At 44.7% G+C, this 22,659-nt stretch overlaps 1 protein-coding gene across 1 annotated transcript; it reads right to left on the bottom strand.

Annotated features, from left to right (window-relative positions):
- Positions 1-326: 326 nt before the first annotated feature.
- Positions 327-22,439, bottom strand: SENP5 (SUMO specific peptidase 5). The gene is made up of 10 exons (XM_040428308.1): positions 21,983-22,439; positions 7,638-9,073; positions 6,647-6,752; positions 5,593-5,740; positions 5,337-5,384; positions 4,551-4,628; positions 4,295-4,432; positions 3,118-3,201; positions 2,402-2,452; positions 327-1,047 (listed from the first exon to the last, which is right to left on the bottom strand). The coding sequence occupies exons 2-10, from the start codon at positions 9,043-9,045 to the stop codon at positions 937-939; spliced, it is 2,172 nt and encodes a 723-aa protein (XP_040284242.1). The 5' UTR covers positions 9,046-9,073; positions 21,983-22,439; the 3' UTR covers positions 327-936.
- Between the last annotated feature and the right edge of the window lie 220 nt (positions 22,440-22,659).

Raw genomic sequence — 22,659 nt, 5'->3', positions numbered from 1 at the left:
CGTTGCGTGAAAAACGCAGAATATAGAGCATGCTGCGATTTTCACGCAACGCATAAGTGATGCGTGAAAATCATCGTTCATCTGAACAGCCCCATTGAAATGAATGGGTCCAGATTCAGTGCGGGTGCAATGCGTTCACCTACCGCATTGCACCCGCGCGGAAATCTCGCCCGTGTGAACGCAGCCTAAAAGTGTTCCAAAGCTATTACCACTTAAAGTGACGCATGTCAGATTTGTAAATTTTGACCTGGACACTGGGGCATCAATGACCTTTGGTCATGAAAGGGTTAAGGGTGTTTAAGTTAGGGGGGCTGAAGTGGTTAAAGACAGACTGAGGCACATGAAACAAAACAGTGTCATTGTTGAATCACAAACATAGCGCAATTGACCACGTTCACATTTATCCCATAAACCTCCCATAAAACATGGGCTGTAAAGTAAAGTGGAAAAATGCAATAAATAAAACACGCCTGGTCAAAATATATGTAATGAATCATTTTTCCATTGGAAAAACATTTCAAAGTAAATACAGTTTTAATAGTTACAGGGAAAAAATGTACCTGTTATTTCATATATTTAAACAAAATTAAAATTTTCTTTATCACTTCTATCTACAAGTCAAAGGTGCATCAAATATACAGTCCTTGTTTTACTGCTGCATGCTTTTGCATGCGTACATAATAAATAATAAATACCAGAATCAAAATGAAGCCACAAAGATTTCATGGTGGCTTGGCTTGATGTCCCACAAGCTAACCAATTCATGTCCAAATCAGATGAATTTAACAAAATAAAAGGAGCATCTGAGGTAACAATGGAGGGCCAGCCACCCTTCGAAAGTGATGTTTAAAAGTTGTGGAAGTATTACATAATTCAAGTACAGCTTGAATGTTTTCAAATGGGCCACAAAAGAGCAGCTTTAATGCTTTTTTTTTTTCAATTCATGAGTCTGCGTTCACAGAGTTCTTTGTAGATCCATTTTCGGATACGAGGCATATCTTCTTGCGAGAACAAGAAAGGCTGTTCTTGAGCGAGGCACTTGCAGTACTGAGAAGAGAAGAACGACTAATGTCACTTATGAAGCATAAGCCATACAGACAATACAACACAGGTCACATGCGTCAATGTCATGGGTACCAGCTTTTGACTGAACAGGAACAGAGTTAAATTTTCGAAACTTGAACTGGTGGAGAAAACCCATGGTTAAAGGGATTCTGTCATGAGATTTTACCCCTATAACCTAAACATATGCTCATGTCCAGACTAATAAGAAGAATCCTAAGCTGGCCTTATTAAACTTCACTGTGGCTCTATTTGCCCAAAAAACTGTTTTTTATAACCTGTCAATCACTCACTTAAGGTGCCCAAGGGGAGGTCCGTTAATACAGGGTGCCCGGCCGAGCCCCTTGCCGTCCGGTGCCCAGCGCCGCCTCCGCAATCCTCCCCGTCCCTCTGCCAGATCCCGCGCCTGCGCACTAGGCTCACCCTGATGCGCCCGTGCGGACTCCTGGCAGCGGCTTAGTTGAGCGAAGTGCGCATGCGCCGGCCTGATGCGCATGCGCACTTCGCTCAACTAAGCCGCTGCCAGGAGTCCGCACGGGCGCATCAGGGTGAGCCTAGTGCGCAGGCGCGGGATCTGGCAGAGGAACGGGGAGGATTGCGGAGGTGGCGCTGAGCTGTAGAAGGCGGCGCTGGGCACCGGACGGCAAGGGGTGCGGCCGGGCACCTTGTATTAACGGACCTCCCCTTGGGCACCTTAAGTGAGAGTGATTGAAAGGTTATAAAAACCTGTTTTTTGGGCAAATAGAGCCACAGTGAAGTTTAATAAGGCCAGCTTAGGATTCTTCTTATTTCTCCGGACATGAGCATATGTTTAGGTTATAGGGGTAAAATCTCATGACAGAATCCCTTTAAAGGGGTTCTGCACTTTCATTTAACTGATGATCTATCCTCTGGATAGATCATCAGCATCTGATCGGCAGGGGTCCGACACCCAGGACCCCCGCCGATCAGCTGTTTGAGAAGGCAGCGGCGCTCCAGCAGCGCCGCGGCCTTCTCACTGTTTACCGCCGGGCCGCCGACCCACTGACGTCACGACTAGTATCAACTAGCGTGGGCGGGGCTAAGCTCTGTTCAGAAGCTGATGATCTATCCAGCGGATAGATCACAGTTAAATGCAAGTGCAGAACCCCTTTAAGGTCTGAAACACATACACCTCTATCAATGCAAATAACTGCTCAGATTTTGTGACAGCTTAACCATATGGTATAGTTATGGAAACTGTACCAAGTGGGTAAATATGGCACATTCTAAATGGGATACATAGTGATGGATCTGTGCCAAGTCTCAAGCTGTTTTATATGGCTAGTGCTCATATTCTGGTAAATAGCTATGGACATACCTGAAGCATAAACACGCCACAGTCAAAGTCATTCTTCTGTTGTGGAATGCACTGAAAGACAAGAAGCATTTACTCAACGGGCAAAAAAGGCATACAATTTGCTTACAATGCAGGGTTATGCAACCAATTACTGTCAACATTGCATGTGACTCAAGACTATATAACATTTCACTGCAGTGAATGCAGGGGTTAACTGGGCCAGCTATAAAAATACCACACCTATAGCCTTAAAAAGGTGGAATAATGCATTAATGACAATAATTCTTGGTATGATGCTTTATAGATAGACTCAATGATGTTACTCTCCTAAACAAGAGGGTTTTCTAAGAGATTATATATATATATTTTTATTACTGATGACCTATCCTCTGCATAGGTCATCAGTATCTGATCAGCGGGGGTTCTGGGTGTTGGACCTCCACCGATCAGCTGTTTCAGAAGGCAACGTCTACGGCCTTCTCTCAGCTCACCAAGCACCGTTCCGTGCACTGTACAGCGGCTGTGCTTGGTATTGCAGATCAGCCCCAACGTGAGCTGTGCCTAGACCATGTGACCAATTAATGTGTCATCACTTGGCTTAGCAGGGGACCCGGGAGTCAGACCCCCACCAGATACTGATGACCGATTCAGAGTTTTAAAATAAAATAAAAAAAAATAAATAAAAAAAAAATAATCACCGGAAAACCCTTTTTAACATCAATGACTGAACTTTTTACCTTTTTTACAGTAGTCTGCCAACCTTGAAGAAACTCAGGATGGTTCTTTTCCTTGGCTTCTGTCGTAAGGTACTTGAGGATGTTCTGTAGGGCATATAAAGAAATAAGAAGGGTTAAGAATATCAATGGTAAATCTTTCTTTTCCTTCTCTGTTGACAACATAGCTTTAAAAATGGGATATTTCCACCCTTATTGATTGTGTTTTGCGATATGATTTTAAGAACACCTGTATGAGTCAATAGGTCCCTGCTGAAGTTTTCCTGTGCACTGAAGACCATAGCAGACTGGTGGTAGGTAGGCCTTGCTCATTCTTCCTAGGGCTCATGATGGCCAAGTGCCAGCCACCTATTTATTTTTAAACTTCTGTAAACATGTCCGCATCAGATCGGCAAAAAACGTGGATCGGATGCGGACCAAAACTATGGCCGTGTGCACAAGTTCTTATTCATTTTTATTCTAACTCAGCAGTATTTAAGAGCGACCCCTCAATGGATGAACAAGCAAGCATGAACATAATGTAGAGCTCTTTTCTATTTTGCTGCACATTTGCAGTAGAAAACTCTGCCCCATGTGTAGGTGGCCTTAGGTCTGTTTCACGTGAGCGATACAGAATCTGTCAGTCTGTTTAGTCAAAATTGGGCGATTTTGCATACAAGTTGCATCAGTTTTTTCTGCTCTTGCGTTCAGTTTTTTTTCTGTCCAAATTGCACCTGCTTGTCAACTGAATTTCACACGTGTGAATTTTTTTTTTGAAGAGAAACACTCAACATTCTCCTAGTAACCACAAGTAAAAAACAGGTCATACCAGGATGCTCAGTTTTTTTTTCACTGACCCACTGAATGAATTGACCAGTCAGTCCTCCATGAGAAAACAATGAACAAGAAAAGACAGAACAAGCTGCGATTTTTTTTTGGTCAGTGAAAACAATGTTCAGTCCAGATACGGTCCATTGTAAAAAATTAACCATATCTGGACAGAAAGATTGCTCATGTGAAACAGTTACATAAATGCATTGTACGCCTGCTTGTGAACACTCCTGACTACTACCGACAGTGTGAATAGAATTAGGCTGCACACAGTAGCATCTGATTGCGTTCAGGTGGTTTCCTGGAAACAGGACAGACAAGATGGCCTTCTACTCCCCACAGTCTGAAGGCGTTGATGACTGCCACTCACCTCTGTACAAAATTTCAAATGTAAGCCTTGGGAGTCATAGAAGGTAATCGTCTTATTTGGGATGTTCACAGCAACGAGGGCCCAGTGGACTTGTAAGTGTATTGGAATCAACAGCAAGGTCTTCTTAAAAAGGTCCACCTAGAGAAAGCACAGGAATAAGGAAAACAAAATCAATTCAATGTACACGTAAAGTTGTGTTAAACGTTCAGAAACCTTTACAATAAAACCACACTGGATGAAAAGGAAATAAACCTGCCTTTTTAGTCCATCGTCTCACTCCATCATATCCTTTGGTCACGAGTTGCTTATGAAAAAATGTGTTAAAGAAATGAATCTGCCAGAAACAAAAAAACAGAACAAGGTGAACGTGCAAAAATAAATGGAAGAAGTGATGAAAAAAAAATATAATGTCCTGGTGTGCAGGACTACTAAGTCCACAACACCAGCAATTATTCCCAGAATCCTATAACTGCATAGATGGGCTCATCAGTCTGCACTTAATCAAAGCTAAGGTAATACGCTATAGTATTAACATGTAGAATATCATCAACTGAAGGTGCAAGTCCGACTATTGTACAACCTTTTAATATTACAGCACTGGCTCCTCTTTTCTACATCTACAGCAACATTTCCTAAAGCTCACTCAGAATTTTTCAGCGACATGTGAATAGGCTTTTGTAAACACCATGGATATTTACTGCACAATCCGCAGCACAGGGGTGCTCCAAGTCCTCTCATGAGATAACGTCATATTTACTCTAAAAAAGGCTAGGTTCACATGTGTATACTGCTCCAGTATAGCAACAGGAAGAAAAAAATTTTTATTAAAAAAACGCGCCGGTATGCTGGATACCAAAGGCACCAGATGGAACCCATTATTATGGAATCCTTTGGGATATTTTGCCCTTCATTTCTGCCAGCATCTGCAATAGTCCTCTACAGATGTGAGCCTAGCCTAACTCCAACACCAAATAAGTTACATGGAGAGAACGCCTGAACTGTAGCACAGACAGAGACATACAACAAATAACTCTGTACACACCTTATCTGGCGCAGAATCCATTATAAGGTCACCATACATGTTAATGACCTACGGAAAAAAAAATATTATATTAGAACAGTAATGAAAAATATCAAAGATCAAAATCCTAACAGCAAGGTCCTTTGACCAAACTCTAGACAGAGTAAGTACTCCAGGATTGATCCCAAAAGCGGCGGTCATTCAAGTACTGGATTTCATTTCATACATAAGATTGTTAAAATAAAAACAAAAAAAAGGGAATATCCGTGTTTTCTACCTGGTCATTGAGCCACTGTTGCTCATCGAGGGTAACAAGATCATCCAGATAAAGTGTGTGTTTATTATAGCAAATCTGGAAACCGCAAATGGTATTTCTGGAATTCTTGGCTTTGTACTTTGCCATTTCCCTGCCAATGAAGGGCATCCTGAGAGAGAAAGCAAGATAAAACAGAAATCACTAGTTGTATGCTGAAACTAAAATGCGTCTTTTGCGTTTATATATATATCTACAAAGTACAAAAAGAGTCAGCAGACAAAGCCCATCCAAAGCATCATCCTGATGTCGTGTGAATACGATTTATGTAGTTTAGACTTGCATGGTCCAAAGTATAGCCAACTAATAACCCAGTGAAAGGAGCAGTATGAAAAATGGCAGACAATAGGGGCCATTTATCAAGCTGGTGTAAAGTAGCAACCAATCAAATTCCTCCTTTCATTTTCCAAAGGAACTGTCAAAAATGAAAGGTGGAATCTGATTGGTTGCTATGGGTAAGTTCTACTGTACACCAGTTTGATAAATGACCCCCAATATGTATTGAAGAAGTTAGCCACTTTATTGCCATTTTCTCAGATTTGCTGTAAACGGCATTACAAGGCATTTACTAATGCAAGATCAGCCATGAAGCCCTATTTCTAAACCCCCATTGTTTAGTAGCCTCTTCTCCAGTCTCTGTGCAGCATCCTGGTCCAAACATGGTCCTTGATGGGGAGACATGTGACCAGACCTGCCTATCTGCAGCCTCCGCTAAATGGCACTGCATGTGTTTTGGGAAACTAGCGCAAGGCAGGGTCAGTGTTATTCAAAGGAGACCTCTAAAGGGACAGGTCTGGTCACGTGGCCCTCTATCAGTGGTCATCAGAGAGGAAGACTTGCATAAAAAGCTTCCAACGTGTACTAGTCACTCAAGGGTTTGACGCACCAGAGAGTTCAGACTACCATTCATTCACCATGTACGATAGAAGGAAAGGTAGTCTGAGGAACTGTCCGGGCACAATATAAATGTTCTGAGTGTGGCATGTGGATTTGTCCTATGTTAAGGGTAATATCATACCTGTAGGAAAAGTCCTGGTTAAAAACCTCCTTTAAACGAGTAAGTATGTCCTTTTCAGTCACTGGAATCAAACTGCCGTATTTCTTCACAAGTTCATCGAGAAAATCTAAGTGGAAAAAGGAAACATTCCCCATTAAATGAACAGAAATACAGTACACTTCTATGGTTGTCTTTAGTGTCCACTCATGGTATGGTTTTATGACCCCACTAGATTACCTCTTCTGTGCTAAAAAAAAACCCTAATGTGGTTTCTGAAATATGTCTCCTTTAGTCACGTTCACACAGTGCAGTTATGAGGTGTCGACAGCGGCACTATGTGAACAAGGCCTAAAGAAAGGTTAAAATGAGCCGAGTATCTCCCCTCTTATGTGATCGGGGTCATGCAATACAATACTACATAGCTGCAAGGCTTACTTAATAGCACCTTATCTTAGAAGGATCAGATAACTGGTCATACATACACAGGTGAGCTACGGTCAAACACTGCGCCAACATGTGGTTTTTCATCAAACTGGTGCCGTATGCAATTTGGCTGCTAATGACTGTACGGTTTAGTGGTAAGGCAGCTGTTTACCATGCCAATTTGGGGTACAACAATATAGTGGCCGCTGTGTGTAAACCCTAACATCAATAAGGATGAGGGCTCATGGGGGAGGAACAACATCTGCATAGGTTTCTTCCCACACTCCAAAAATATACAAATAGGCACAGTGGCTTCCTACAAAACTGACCCCAGTGATCGCTGTCCAATGCCAATACGGCAACCCCAGCCACACAACTATCCCTGCACTTTGAGTCCATGTGAGAAAAGCTCATTACGAAATGTTTGTCATCGTAAGAGACGATGGCTGCAAAGACAAGTTTGAAGATTAAGCCATAAAGTGTGGAACTATTAAAGGTGACAACATGACTCCCACCTGAGACCCACCTTCGTCACCCTATAATAACAAAAAAATATAAAAAATATAAAATAATAAAACTTAGCACATACCACAAATACTGGCGGCAACTTGTTCATCTGGGACATTGCTGGTGATTTTCTGTCCATTCTGTAAGCCCTGTAGATCCAGTCCATCACATGTGGTCTGTTGCATGGGACTTTTACAGTAAGGGTGATCCAACAACTTTGCACTGAATATGTCAGAGTCTGTACTGTCATCCAAATCCATGGGGCAGGGTTCGTCACCATTCTCTACCATTTCCATGGAAGCATTTTCCTGACACCCAAAAGTATCACTTGCGTATTCTTGCAGTTTGTCAGGAGTCAGGGGAATCTGTTCATTGTCCTTCTCGCCATGAGCAGCTGTTTCTTCCTGGCAAGATATATATACTTCTCTTTCGGTAAGCAATACACACAAGTCATCCGGCTGGTTGGTAATAATGGGAGCATCACTGGTTCTCTTGGTGATGGCGTCTGTGCCGCACCACTGGGTAGGTGTGCAGAGCAGTGGTTGCTGGCCGGCGGCAGCATTTCCAAACTGAGCTTCCACACTCTGCAGCTGGACAGCATCACCTCGTAGGCAGCTTTTGGTTGTGCATTGTGCATATAAAATTCCTGAAGTGTTATTGTTCATATCGTAGGCCCTCCGTCCAGCTCTTAGGTGTCTCTGAAGTTTAAACTTCAGATAAGAGATGACTTTACGAATCCTGCTTCTCAGAGTCTTCTTGCAACAGTTCCAAAATCCTTTCCGGAACCACATCCAGTTAAAATCCAGTAGTCTAAAGCTTGTCTTTTTAGCTCTGAGCTTCTCAGACTGTAATTTACCACAGGCTGCTATCTGACAGAGTTTTCTCTGCATCATAAATAAGGGTACTCTTCCAATATTAAGCAAATCACAGCTTTTCAGCAGCCATAAACCTCCAGAGCATCTTTGTGCTAATGAAGGAGGACGTCTCTTTCTCTGACTCGGAGCAGCCACGAAGCTGCGGGCACGTTCATCCTTGTGCTTCCACACCTGGGTGATCTTCTTTGGTGGCACACTAGCAGAGTCTTCATGTACGATATTATTTCCGGACACGAGTCTTGAAGTCAACTTCTTACCACAAAGTTTATTCTTCTTTGTGGCTTGCGATGGGGTCACTGTATTTGTAAGTAGAGAATCGCCAGAAGAAAAACAAAATGTCTTCTGAGGTTTTCCTTCCTTTACAGCGTCTTCTCCAGATTCTGTCCCTGAGGGCTGACCAGCAAATCTCTTTCTCTTCCGAGGTTTGGATTGCTTGCCTGCAATCTGCTGGTGTGGGTGGACATTCTTCAGGATGTCATCATTGCTTTTTTCGGATAGAGGAAGATTTTGTTTTTCTGAGATAAAGTTGTCAAAATCTCCAATCTGTCTTGACCATTTTGAGGGCCGGCCAGAAAATCGATTTTTTTGGAGGTGTGAAAATTTATGTTCTTTCATTTTTCTGCCACATAAGCTTGACGCTACCCTGAAGAAGAAGAAGAAAAAAAAAGAAAAAAGAAAAAAAAAAAAGACAAATGCTGAGTAAATCAACCTGAACTTATAACTGAAGCTCATTTCCTAATGTCATCGGTCACACCAGCATTTTGTGTTCAGTATTTCTGTTCTGTCAAAGGAACAGAAAAGGGATCCTTTAAATTAGGGATCGACCGATATTGATTTTTTAGGGCCGATACCGATAATTTGTGAACTTTCAGGCCGATAGCCGATAATTTATACTGATATTCTGGGAATTTTCATTTTTGAGAAGAAAAAAAATTCCTACACAAATCTGCTGAAAATTAATATGTTTATTGTTAATGTGTATTTTTTGTTTATTGTTAATGTGTATTTTTTTTTTTATAAGTCTTTTTCATTTATACTTAATATTTTTGTGTTTTTTTTTTTACTAACTTTTAGCCCCCTTAGGGACTAGAACCCTTGTCCTATTCCCCCTGATAGATCTCTATCAGGGTGAATAGGATCTCACACTGTCCCTGCTGCTCTGTGCATAGTGCACACAGCAGCATGGAGCTTACCATGGCAGCCAGGGCTTCAATAGCGTCCTGGCTGCCATGGTAACCGATCGGAGCCCCAGGCTTACACAGCTGGGGCTCCGATCGGAGGAGCAGGGGAGAGGGGACCCTGTGGCCACTGCCACCAATGAGTAATACTGGGTGGTGGGGGGGGGGGGGGGGGGCGCACTGCGCCACCAATGTTTTTACTATTGGCCGGGATTGGGGTGGGGGCGCACTGCGCCACCGATGATTAATACTGGGGGGCTTGGGGGGGGGGGGGCGCACTGCACCACCAATGATTAATACTAGGGGGCTTGGGGGGGCGCACTGCGCCACCAATGAAGATAAGTCTCTCAATCATTCATATACAGGAGGCGGGAGCTGGCTGCAGAATCACATAGCCGGCTCCCGACCTCTATGAGCGGTAGCTGCGATCCGCGGCACCTGAGGAGTTAACTACCGCGGATCGCAGCTATCGCTCATAGAGGCCGGGAGCCGGCTATGTGATTCTGCAGCCAGCTCCCGCCTCCTGTATATGAATGAATGGCTTATCTTCATTGGTGGCGCAGCAGCCACAGCCCCTCCCCTCCTCTTGTCTTCTCTTCTGTCATTGGCGGCAGCAGCGTCAGCAGCAGCAGCAGCAGCACAGGGGGAGGAGACACTGCTTCCTTCTCCCCTGTGCTGCGGAGGGAACACAGAACGCGCTGAGAGCAGCGCGTTCTGTGTTCCCCATACGTTATCAGTATATCGGCAAAATAGATGCCGATAACGTTCAAAATCCTCAATATCGGCCGATAATATCGGCCAAACCGATAATCGGTCGATCCCTACTTTAAATGGTGGATATAAATGGGTCCAGAGGTTGCACCACATTTTTTTCTAAAAGAGTAAAACTACTGCTCTTGGCTGTATGAGGGCTTGAGAAATCATCTGTGTACACGAAACTAGGGATTGACCGATATTGATTTTTTTTAGGGCCGATACCGATAATTTGTGAACTTTCAGGCCGATAGCCGATAATTTATACCGATATTCTGGGAATTTTCATTTTTGAGAAAAAAATAATTTCCTACACAAATCTGCTGAAAATTAATATGTTTATTGTTAATGTGTATTTATTTTTTTGTAAATTTTTCATTTATACTTAATATTTTTATTTTATTTTTTTTTACTAACTTTTAGCCCCCTTAGGGACTAGAACCCTTGTCCTATTCACCCTGATAGATCTCGATCAGGGTGAATAGGAGCTCACACTGTCCCTGCTGCTCTGTGCTTTGTGCACACAGCAGCAGGGAGCTGAACATGGCTTCAAAAGCGTCCTGGCTGCCATGGTAACCGATCAGAGCCCCAGGATTACACTGCTGGGGCTCTGATCGGAGGAGCAGGGGAGAGGGGATCCTGTGGCCACTGCCACCAATGATTAATACTGGGGGGGGCGCACTGCGCCACCAATGATTAATACTGGGGGGCTTGGGGGGGGGGGGGAAGGACGCACTGCGCCACCAATGAAGATAAGTCTCTCAATCATTCATATACAGGAGGTGGGAGCTGGCTGCAGAATCACATAGCCGGCTCCCGACCTCTATGAGCAATAGCTGCGATCCGCGGCACCTGAGGGGTTAACTACCGCGGACCGCAGCTATTGCTCATAGAGGTCGGGAGCCGGCTATGTGATTCTGCAGCCAGCTCCCAGCTCCTGTATATGAACTAATGAAAGGCTTATCTTCATTGGTGGAGCGGTGGCCACAGCCCCTCTCCTCCTCTTATCTTCTCTCCTCTCATTGGCGGCAGCAGCAGCACAGGGGGAGGGAGACACTGCTTCCTTCTCCCCTGTGCTGCGGAGGGAACACAGAACGCGCTGAGAGCAGCGCGTTCTGTGTACCCCATACGTTATCGGTATATCGGCAAAATAGATGCCGATAACGTTCAAAATCCTGAATATCGGACGATAATATCGGTCAAACCGATAATCGGTCGATCCCTACACGAAACGGTTGTAAGCCATCCTGTGTGCGTCTTGAATTATCCCATTTAAAAAAAATAAAAAAATTGTTGCTATGGATCTAATAAAGACTGCAATTTTAGATACTGGTGAGTGACGTGATTTTTCTACACATGGAACAAATTGTATTTTTAGTTATACCACTTTGGGCTGCATATAACTTGTATAATCTTTTATTACCTTTTTTTAGGGTGGTAATGGGGAAATAAAAAGCAGCCCTGCCATTGGTTTTTGCACTTTAAATGTATGACATTGACTGTGCGTTACAGTTATTCTGTGGGTCATTACGGGTCATTTGGCGATACCAAACAGCGCTCCAGATGGCGACCAAAATGATCTCCAATGCGCCTTAAAATTTGCAGATGGCAACAAGACTTTTTAGCCTTGTCGCCATTTGCGTCAGGGCTGCCGCGCTGTAAGCTGAATATTGCGGCGGAGCATGGCAGCCAATAATTCCTTGCCCCAGCGCAGGTGTTCGCTCAGCAGCACAGGGGAGAAGGAAGCAGTCTCTCCCAACCAACTGTGCCACTGCCACCAATAAGAGGAGAAAGGAGAAGAGGAGGGGAGGGGCTGTGGCCACTGCGCCACCAATGATGTTAACTTACCCATTAATTCAAATACAGGAGGCGGGTGCTGGCTGCAGAATCACATAGCCGGCACTCAACCCCTCAGGTGCCGCATAGAGGTCAACTGCCGCGGATCGCGGCTACCTCTGAGGTCGCGTGCCGGCTATGTGATTGTGCAGCCAGCACCCGCCTCCTGTATTTGAATTAATGGGTGAGTTAACATCATTGGTGGAGCAGTGCGCCCCCCCCCAATCGCAGCATTAAAAACATTGGTGGCGCAGTGCGCCCGCCCAAAGTGTTAAAGTAATTGGTGGCAGTGGCCACAGGGTCCCCTCCTCCTCAGTGGCAGTTCCCATCGGAGCCCCAGCAGTGTAATCGCTGGGCTCCGATCGGTTACAATGGCAGCCAGGACGCTACTGAAGCCCTGACTGCCATGGTAATCTCCCTGTTGCTGTGTGCACTATGCACAGGGCAACAGGGAGAGTGTGAGGTCCTATTCACCCTAATACAGATTTATCAGGGTGAATAGGACAAGCATTGTAGCCCCTACGGGGGCTAATAGTAAATAAAAAGTGTAAAAAATAAATAAAAAAACACAAACACCAAAATATTAAGTATAAATCGCCCCCTTTCCCAATTTTGCTTATAAAATATATAAACAATAAATAAACTTATTACATATCGCCACGTCCGCAAAGTCCAAACTATTAAAAAATCTCATATGCAGTGAACGTCATAAAAGAAAATAATAATAATAGTGTCACCTTGTCCCCCCCAAAAAATAGGATAGGACTGTTCTATTATGGGCCGGACGTTCCATAAAATGCGGAATGGTGTTTTGTTTTTATTGCATAGTATCAAGTATTGCAATACTTTATGGTATCGATACCGAATAAAAATTTTGGTATCGTGACAAACCTGAGGGTCCATTTACACGTCCGCAAAATGGGTCCGCATCCGTTTGCGGAACAGGTGCAAACCCATTCATTTTCAATGGGGCCGGAATGTGCTGTCCGCATTTGCGGATCCGCAAAAAAACTGAACTTGTCCTATTCTTGTCCACAATTGCGGACAAGAAAAGGCATATTCTATGAGAGTGTCGTCGATGTGCGGTCCGCAAAATGCAAAACGCACATTGCCGTTGTCAGTGTTTTGCGGATGCGCAAAACACATACGGACGTGTGAATGGACCCTTATATGTAGTGCTGGCTCATTACTATGACCTGCGTCTCATCTTCTCTAAGTCTTTTATTTTTTATTATAATTATATATATTTTCAATTTGGCGACTAAAAATGTAATTTGGCTCCAAAAATTTTCAGTTTAGGAGCCAATGGCACTTGTTTATTTTTTTTTTAGTCTGGAGCACTGCCAAATATGTATTGTTTTAGGTGTTTTTTAGTACTAGGTGTGTCTCATTATGTTGCCATGTTTCAAGAGCCAGAACTATGCGGTTGTAGCTGGATGAGGGCTTGCTTTTTGCAGGGCGAGATGTATGCATGTATTTTTTTTTGTACCATTGTTTGGGGTACATGGAACTTATTGATTAAAATGTATTTTGGGGGTCGGGGTGAATAGGGGGGAAAAAAACAATTCTGTATTTTATTTTTTTACATTGTTCACAGGACAGGTTAAATAACACGTAAGGCTACTTTCACACTAGCGTTTTTCTTTTCCGGCATAGAGTTCCATCCTAGGGGCTCTATACCGGAAAAGAACTGATCAGTTTTATCCCCATGCATTCTGAATGGAGAGTAATCCGTCCAGGATGCATAAGGATGTCTTCAGTTCAGTCATTTTGACTGATCAGGCAAAAGAGAAAACCGCAGCATGCTACGGTTTTATCTCCGGCGAACTTGCCTGAATGCCGGATCCAGCATTTTTTCCCATAGGAATGTGTTAGTGCCGGATCCGGCATTCAGAATACCGGAATGCCGGATCAGTCCTTCCGGTCTGCACATGCGCATACTGAAAAAAAAAAAAAAAAAAGTGAAAAAAATGCCGAATCCGTTTTGCCGGATGACACCGGAAAGACGGATCCGACATTTCAATGCATTTTTTCGACTGATCAGGATCCTGATCAGTCTTACTAATGCCATCAGTTGGCATACGTTTTGCCTGATCCGGCAGGCAGTTCCGGCGACGGAACTGCTTGCCAGATCTCTCTGCCGCAAGTGTGAAAGTACCCTTAGTTTTATCAGGCTGCTTTCACATGTGTCACAAGCGCCATTTGGAGCTTCCATCACAAAATTCGTTAAAATTAACTGAGAGAAGTCCTGTTGCAGGACTTTTTATCTGCTACAAAAAATGTTCTCCTGAATGGAAATCTAACAGATCCAATTACGGTATAGGAGATGGGGTCCGTTAGGTTCCGTTTGCTTTAGTTATGTGCCGAATCCGACACATCCATTATTTTTGTTCTTCTGCTTCTATAACTAAGCAGAAAAATGGAAATAAGAAGCACCGATTTAGTATCCTTTAGTAATAGTCTAAGGGCTCATGCATGCGAACTGATTTTCTTTCTGTGTCTGTTCCGGGGTTTTTTTGCGTACCGTATGCAGAAACATTCATTTCAATGGGTCTGCAAAAAAAACAGAAGTTACTCTGTGTTTTTTCTGTTTCCGTATGTCCGTATTTCCATTCTGCAAAAAAAAATAGAACATGTCCTATTATTGTCCGCATTACGGACAAGGATAGGACTGTTCTATTAGGGGCCAGCTGTTCTGTTTCGCTAAATACGGAATGCACACGAATGTCATCCGTATTTTTTGTGGACTGCAAAATACATACGGTTGTGTGCATGAGCACTTAGGCTACTTTCACATTAGTGTTTTTCTGCAGATCGGTCATGGATCTGCAAAAACGCTTCCGTTACAATAATACAACAGCATGCATCCGTCATGAACGGATCCGGTTGCATTATGTCTTATATTGCCATGATGGATCCGTCATGAACACCATTGAAAGTCAATGGGGGACGGATCTGTTTTCTATTGTGTCAGAGAAAACGGATCCGTCCCCATTGACTTACACTGTGTGTCAGGACGGATCCATCTTGCTCCGCACCACATCGCGGACAGAAAAACACTGCTTGCAGCGTTATTCTGTCCGCGATGGGAGTGCAACCAAATGGAACAGAATGCATTTTGGTGCATTCCGGTCAGTTCAGTTTTGTACCCATTGACAAAACTGAAGCGTTTTCTTCCGCTATTGAGACCCTATGACGGATCTCTAGCGCAAATGAAAACGCTGATGTGAAAGTAGCCTTATATGGGTTCCAGTGTGATGTGATACATATGTTGTGTCTGGTTTTTTTTACCACTTTACAAAATAAAACCACTTTCTAAGGGAAAAATATATATGTTTTTTATAAACTTTATTAACCTTTATTTTTATTTTACTCTCACTAGGGAAAAATGGCTTTTATAATGTACTGGTATACTTTGAATTATAGCCTAGCACTGTACCAGTGACAGGCAGTCTATTAGGCCGTATGTACTGCCCAGTCTAATAGACACACAGCCATAGCGTTCCAGGGGGCCTTTGTTAGGTCCCCCGGCTGACCAGTTAGAGCGCTGTCCCTCTAACTGCTTATATACCGCTGTCACTATAGTTATTTCTGATTCTGGCCGTTACCGCGGAAGCCCGGATTCAGTCAGTGCTGAGCTCCAACTATAAAGTCATGCACACGGTTGTAGCCGTTTTTGTGGTCCACAAATTGTGGAACTCCAAAACACAGATACCGGCCACGTGCTCTCCGCACTTTACAAAGGGGAACATCTTGGCCCCTATAGAACTGTCCTATCCTTGTCCATACAACAGACAATAGGACATGTTCTATATTTTTGGCGGGGCAGCAGAACGGACATACAGATAGCACACGCTGTGCTCTCCGCATCTTTTGCAGCCACTTCAGTAAATAGGTCTGCATTCGACCTGCAGAAAATGCAGATAGATCGGATGCGCAGCAAAAATACATTTGTGTGCATTAGCCCTAATCTGGAGCACTACATCAGCGCAGCCTTCAGTTCCTGCTGCCTGTGCCAGAATGAATAGCGCAGGCAGCAGTGACTGAAAAGACTGCGCTGATACAGAAAGCGTTATGCATCTGTGACGCTTGTACATTTTGGCATGTTTCCTTTATTTTTCACTCAAAATAACAGATCCATTTTTTTTCTGTTTCTCTGATGGGGCAGAAACATGGAAAACCTCACACTGATGTGAACAAGTCCTAAAACTTCAATTTTGGAAAGAATGTATTTCTATTGTGCCCCATGCACGACCTTGTCCGTTTTGTGGTCTGCAAATTGCAGATCCGCAAAACACAGACGCGGAACGAATGGGTGGATGCGGACAGCACACTGAATGCTGTCCGCATATTATTTTGCGGCTCGGATGAGGACCCAAACCATGGTCGTGTGCATGAGGCCTAAGGCTTTTCTTTTTTGCAGTCAGGATTCTGTTGCTTTTTGACGGTGGGAATACCTGTAGTGCAACATGCTACATTATACCATCCCGTAATATAAAAAATGGGACCACATCTGTAAAGCCTCATTCACACGTCAGTGATTTCCATAAGTAATTGTGAGCCAAAACCAGGTGAGGCTCTAAACACAGAACAAGTGCAGATCTTTCCCACGAGCGGATCCTGTGCGTGGAATCCGCTGCGTGAAAGAGCCAAGCCCCGCTCCGGACAGCAGAGACACGGAGCAGTAACATGACTGATAACGCTCCGTGCCTCTCTGATCTTTTACTACAAAATCACAGTGACAATTTTATTTCACTGATTTTGTAGTAAAAAGATCAGAGAGGCACAGAGCATTATCAGTCATGTTAATACTCCGGAGCGGGGCTTGGCTGTCTTTCACCAGCGGATTACCCGCACGGCATCCACTCATGTGAAAGAGCCCTAATACCTTACGTCTGTGGAGGCCCCAACCCTGGTTTTGGCTCACAAACACTGACGTGTGAAGGAGGCTTAAAGGGGTTGTCTCATCATGGACAATGGGGGCATATTGCTAGGATATGCCTCCATTGTCTTTATAGGTGCGGGTCCCTTCGCTGGGACCCGCACCTATATCGAGAATTGAGCCCCGGAAGGTGGTGGCTAGAGGACTGCGGTCCAGCCACCACCAAACCGGCTGCCCATAGAAATTAATGGGAGCGTACCTTACCACGCATGCGCGGCCCCCGCTCCCATTCATTTCTATGGGGCCGACAGAAATAGCAGAGCCAGCTCGGCTATTTTCACCGGCCGTTGTCAGTGTTTTGCGGATGCGCAAAACACATACGGACGTGTGAATGGACCCTTATATGTAGTGCTGGCTCATTACTATGACCTGCGTCTCATCTTCTCTAAGTCTTTTATTTTTTATTATAATTATATATATTTTCAATTTGGCGACTAAAAATGTAATTTGGCTCCAAAAATTTTCAGTTTAGGAGCCAATGGCACTTGTTTATTTTTTTTTTAGTCTGCAGCACTGCCAAATATGTATTGTTTTAGGTGTTTTTTAGTACTAGGTGTGTCTCATTATGTTGCCATGTTTCAAGAGCCAGAACTATGCGGTTGTAGCTGGATGAGGGCTTGCTTTTTGCAGGGCGAGATGTATGTATGTATTTTTTTTTGTACCATTGTTTGGGGTACATGGAACTTATTGATTAAAATGTATTTTGGGGGTCGGGGTGAATAGGGGGGAAAAAAACAATTCTGTATTTTATTTTTTTACATTGTTCACAGGACAGGTTAAATAACACGTAAGGCTACTTTCACACTAGCGTTTTTCTTTTCCGGCATAGAGTTCCATCCTAGGGGCTCTATACCGGAAAAGAACTGATCAGTTTTATCCCCATGCATTCTGAATGGAGAGTAATCCGTCCAGGATGCATAAGGATGTCTTCAGTTCAGTCATTTTGACTGATCAGGCAAAAGAGAAAACCGCAGCATGCTACGGTTTTATCTCCGGCGAACTTGCCTGAATGCCGGATCCAGCATTTTTTCCCATAGGAATGTGTTAGTGCCGGATCCGGCATTCAGAATACCGGAATGCCGGATCAGTCCTTCCGGTCTGCACATGCGCATACTGAAAAAAAAAAAAAAAAAGTGAAAAAAATGCCGAATCCGTTTTGCCGGATGACACCGGAAAGACGGATCCGACATTTCAATGCATTTTTTCGACTGATCAGGATCCTGATCAGTCTTACTAATGCCATCAGTTGGCATACGTTTTGCCTGATCCGGCAGGCAGTTCCGGCGACGGAACTGCTTGCCAGATCTCTCTGCCGCAAGTGTGAAAGTACCCTTAGTTTTATCAGGCTGCTTTCACATGTGTCACAAGCGCCATTTGGAGCTTCCATCACAAAATTCGTTAAAATTAACTGAGCCCCGGAAGGTGGTGGCTAGAGGACTGCGGTCCAGCCACCACCAAACCGGCTGCCCATAGAAATTAATGGGAGCGTACCTTACCACGCATGCGCGGCCCCCGCTCCCATTCATTTCTATGGGGCCGACAGAAATAGCAGAGCCAGCTCGGCTATTTTCACCGGCCCCATAGAAAATGAATGGAGGGCGGCTGCGCAGTGCACCCTCCTTCACTTGCGGGGCTCCGTTCTCGATATAGATGCAGGTCCCAGCGGTGGGACCCGCACCTATAAGATAATGGGGGGGATATCCTAGCGATATGCCCCCATTGTCCATGATGATACAAGCCCTTTAAGGCATTACAGATCCATTATGGGCTACTTTGCTGAACATACTGGGAAATGTAAATGTCAGTGCACAGATTGTATAGAAAATCTAGAATATTAATACACAGGCAGAACGCTGGAGGGATATTTTACTGCAGCGTAGCCTGAGATATTGCAGGGTTGTGTCTCTCCTAAACTAAGCCATTTTATACTGGACAACGGCTATTTAATCAATAACCCAATGGTGAAGATTTAATAAGACTGGAGTAACGCCGCACGCATGCCTCTTCGAAAACATGGCCCCGTCTACAAGAAGTTTCTAACCATACCCCCTTATATGCTAGCACAATTAAATGCCACTTGTAATGACAGACACAACGGTGGCGAAAAGCAGCTTTATTACCAACTGGTGAGAGGGGACACCGTTTTTGCAAGTAACCTTTAACAATTATTTTTAAAAAAAACAGACTGACCTGTGGTGGGGCCGTTTTCTGCATCTACCTGTGTTTTAAAGTTTTTTGGGGGGGATTTAGATACTCAGGATAGGTCTGTGATGGCTAAACTGCGGCTCTCCAGAACCAGCCTATCAGGGGGTGCTGGGAGCTGTACCACCACCAAATTAAAACGGACAACTTATCCTGAGGTTAGGTCATCAATATCTGGATTTAGACGGGGCAGATTATCGGGAACAGTCGTTCCTGACTATCTGTCCTTGTAAAGGTGCCGCCGATCTCGCAATGAACAAATGAAACGCTCGTTAATTGGGCGATCCTGTTGTTCATGTGGGCACCTAAATTATCATTTCTGGGCAGCAGCACATGCGGTCTAACCAGCAATCTGCTGCCCAGAAACAATGCAACTGTACGAGGACGAGCGATCACAATAGCCATCCCTCATCCGCATACTGTGGAGGAGATCACTGCATGTAAATCCAGTTCTTCACCCCAACTGAATGAGCAGCCGACCGTTGGCTGCTCCTCTGCCCGTATAAATGCGCCTTAACTTCTGAATGTAATCTAAACTAGCTGCAAGTTGCTTACATCTATGGAAGGTATAGCAACAGCGTAACATAGCGTGCCCGGCTGTTTCCGTAACTTCAGCCACCCTGGCCGCTGCAAACGCCAGGTATTCCGATCTCATGACAATAACCCTTTAAGACTTGGGGGCACATTTATTAAAGAGGACCTGTCACCCCTCCTGACGTGCCTATTTTCATAGCTACATGTATTCCCTATGTAATAACAATTCTGGAACATCTCTTCTTATGGCTCTATGTTGTGCCGTTCCTTTATCATTTCTACTAGAAGTTATGAATGAATAGCCAGCAGTCTGCAGTAAGGGTACAGAGGGGAGGTAACCAGTTGGGGGGGGTGTACCTGCACAGACTCACTCTATCCAATCAGTGCTTCCATTTTCAGACTGTGCAGGTACACCCCCCCCCCCCCCCAACTGGTAACACCCCTCTGTACCCTTACTGAAGGCTAATAGCAATTCATTCATAACTTCTAGTAGAAATATTAAAAGAACGGCACAACATAGAGCCATAAGAATAGATGCTCCAGAATTGTTATTACATGGGGAATGCATGGATCTATTAAACAGGCACGTCAGGAGGGGTGACAGGTTCTCTTAAGGGTCCATTCACACGTCCTTAAGTGTTCTGCAAAACACGGACACTCGCAATGTGCATTCCGCAATTTGCGGACTGTACATCGCCGGCACTATAATAGTAAATGCCTAATCTTGTCCGCAATTGCGGACAAGAATAGGACATGTTCTATTTTTTTTGCGGAAACGGAAGTGTGGATCCGCAAATGCGGATAGCACATTCCGGCCCCATTGAAAATGAATAGGTCTGCACGGATGCGAACGGACCCCAAGACCAGCATTTTAGACGCTGGTCTTAATAAACCCTATATCTGGCGGTGGATCACCGAAGCTATGTAGAAGACTCTTGGAGTCAAACACATGAAAACTGTGTCAGATGCACAAGTCATAAATGATGCATCAGGCCCAAGTTGAACGATGACCCATTAAATTGAAAGGGTGCCAAGAAAATTGTGGCATGCACCATCCAGCTCTGATCCCACTGAAGTGAATGCTTAAAAACCTGCCCGTCTTCACCGTCCGGAAATCAGACTCGTTTCCTATCCGTCTGAAGTCCTCCGCCACGTTCGGTTAACTTTGAATTCGCTTTTTATTTTTTGCTTCAGCGGCCATAGTTCTAAGTGACAACAGGAAGTGCAGCCATTTTGGTGGCCAACCAACTGGTATATCTTTGGACTTGTTAAGAAAGAAATACCAGTTGCTCAACCACCAAAATGGCTGCACTTCCTGTTGTCAGACAGTAGATAAGACAATTACCTAACATGGGCTGAATCTAAACTTAAAGGGAACCTGTCACCGGGATTTTGTGTATAGAGCTGAGGACATGGGTTGCTAGATGGCCGCTAGCACATCCGCAATACCCAGTCCCCATAGCTCTGTGTGCTTTTATTGTCTCAAAAAACCGATTTGATACATATGCAAATTAACCTGAGATGAGTCCTGTCCCTGACTCATCTCACGTACAGGACTCATCTCAGGGTAATTTGCATATGTATCAAATCTTTTTTTTTTTAACACAATAAAAGCACACAGAGCTATGGGGACTGGGTATTGCGGATGTGCTAGGAGCGATCTAGCAGCCCATGTCCTCAGCTCTATACACAAAATCCCGGTGACAGGTTCCCTTTAATATTTGGCCAACCTTCAGACCTTGGTGGAAATCCTTTGAACAAACGATGATCCAGAGGGGGCGGCAGAAAAAGGGCACAGTCCTTTACATGGGATTATCCATTGATGGGGATCTCATCCATAGGAATGTGTATGTGCAATCATAGCCCCCAATTCTCCTGCACTGCCCCCCCAAGATCAGCAATCAGAGGCTTTACATGGAACGCTTCCAGTTCTCACAAATACACAAATCACCTTTAATGATAAAATCAAATGTACAGAAAATATTAAGAAGCAGCTGATCAGTATGTGAGTGTATGGTGCTGTAACCCATAGCAACAAGGAGCCACTGACCCTGCAGGTGTTGGGGTGCAGCCTACCCCAGGTAAACAGAACATTGCATGCATTTACCTCAGCAGAGCAAGCCATGTGGCGTGTCCAACTCACATCCATGCTAGCACACGTCAATACACGGGCCACAGCTTCTGGATCCAGAGTAAAGGGGAGCCTCTGAGGGGAGACCACTGGGGCTACAGAACGAGGCCCATACAGCAGCAGGCTGGGTGCCCGGTACGTGTAACACGGAGCTCCGCCGCTGTGTCCGCTCTAGAGGAGGGGGGGCACCCGGTACACTCAGCGCACTACACAACTGCCCCAATCCCCTGGCTTCCTCCTGGCCAAACACAGCACGACGCCTCCTGTACGGAGCCTCACAAGGGACAAACAACCAGCCGAGTGCGAACCATAGCCGGCGAGGAGCACGTGACCGCCTGAGCACTGGCCCGGGGCTGCCCCTTGTTCTTCTGGGGGGAAGGGCACAGTGAAAGTGATCCGCCAGTGGTCCAGCCCCCTGCGAGTATAATGGAAGGGGCGAAGCCTCCATGGGAATTTGGGGCAATTTACTTCGTCGTTTACGTGAGGCGCTTCTGACCGTGCGCGGCGCTCTCTATCGCCCCCTGCGCGAATTGGTCGCGTATTTTAAGTGTGGAGGAGGAGACACCAAGCGCCAGACAGAAAGCGCTCGATTTTGGCCCAAAAAACACTGAAGAAAGTGTTTGCGGTGGACTGGTCACGTGGTCTCGCCTCGT

Source organism: Bufo bufo, chromosome 4 (genome assembly GCF_905171765.1).
Source record: "Bufo bufo chromosome 4, aBufBuf1.1, whole genome shotgun sequence".
Taxonomy (NCBI): Eukaryota; Metazoa; Chordata; class Amphibia; order Anura; family Bufonidae; genus Bufo; species Bufo bufo.
Note: the sequence above shows the minus strand (reverse complement) of the source record. Positions and strands in the feature narration are given on the sequence as shown.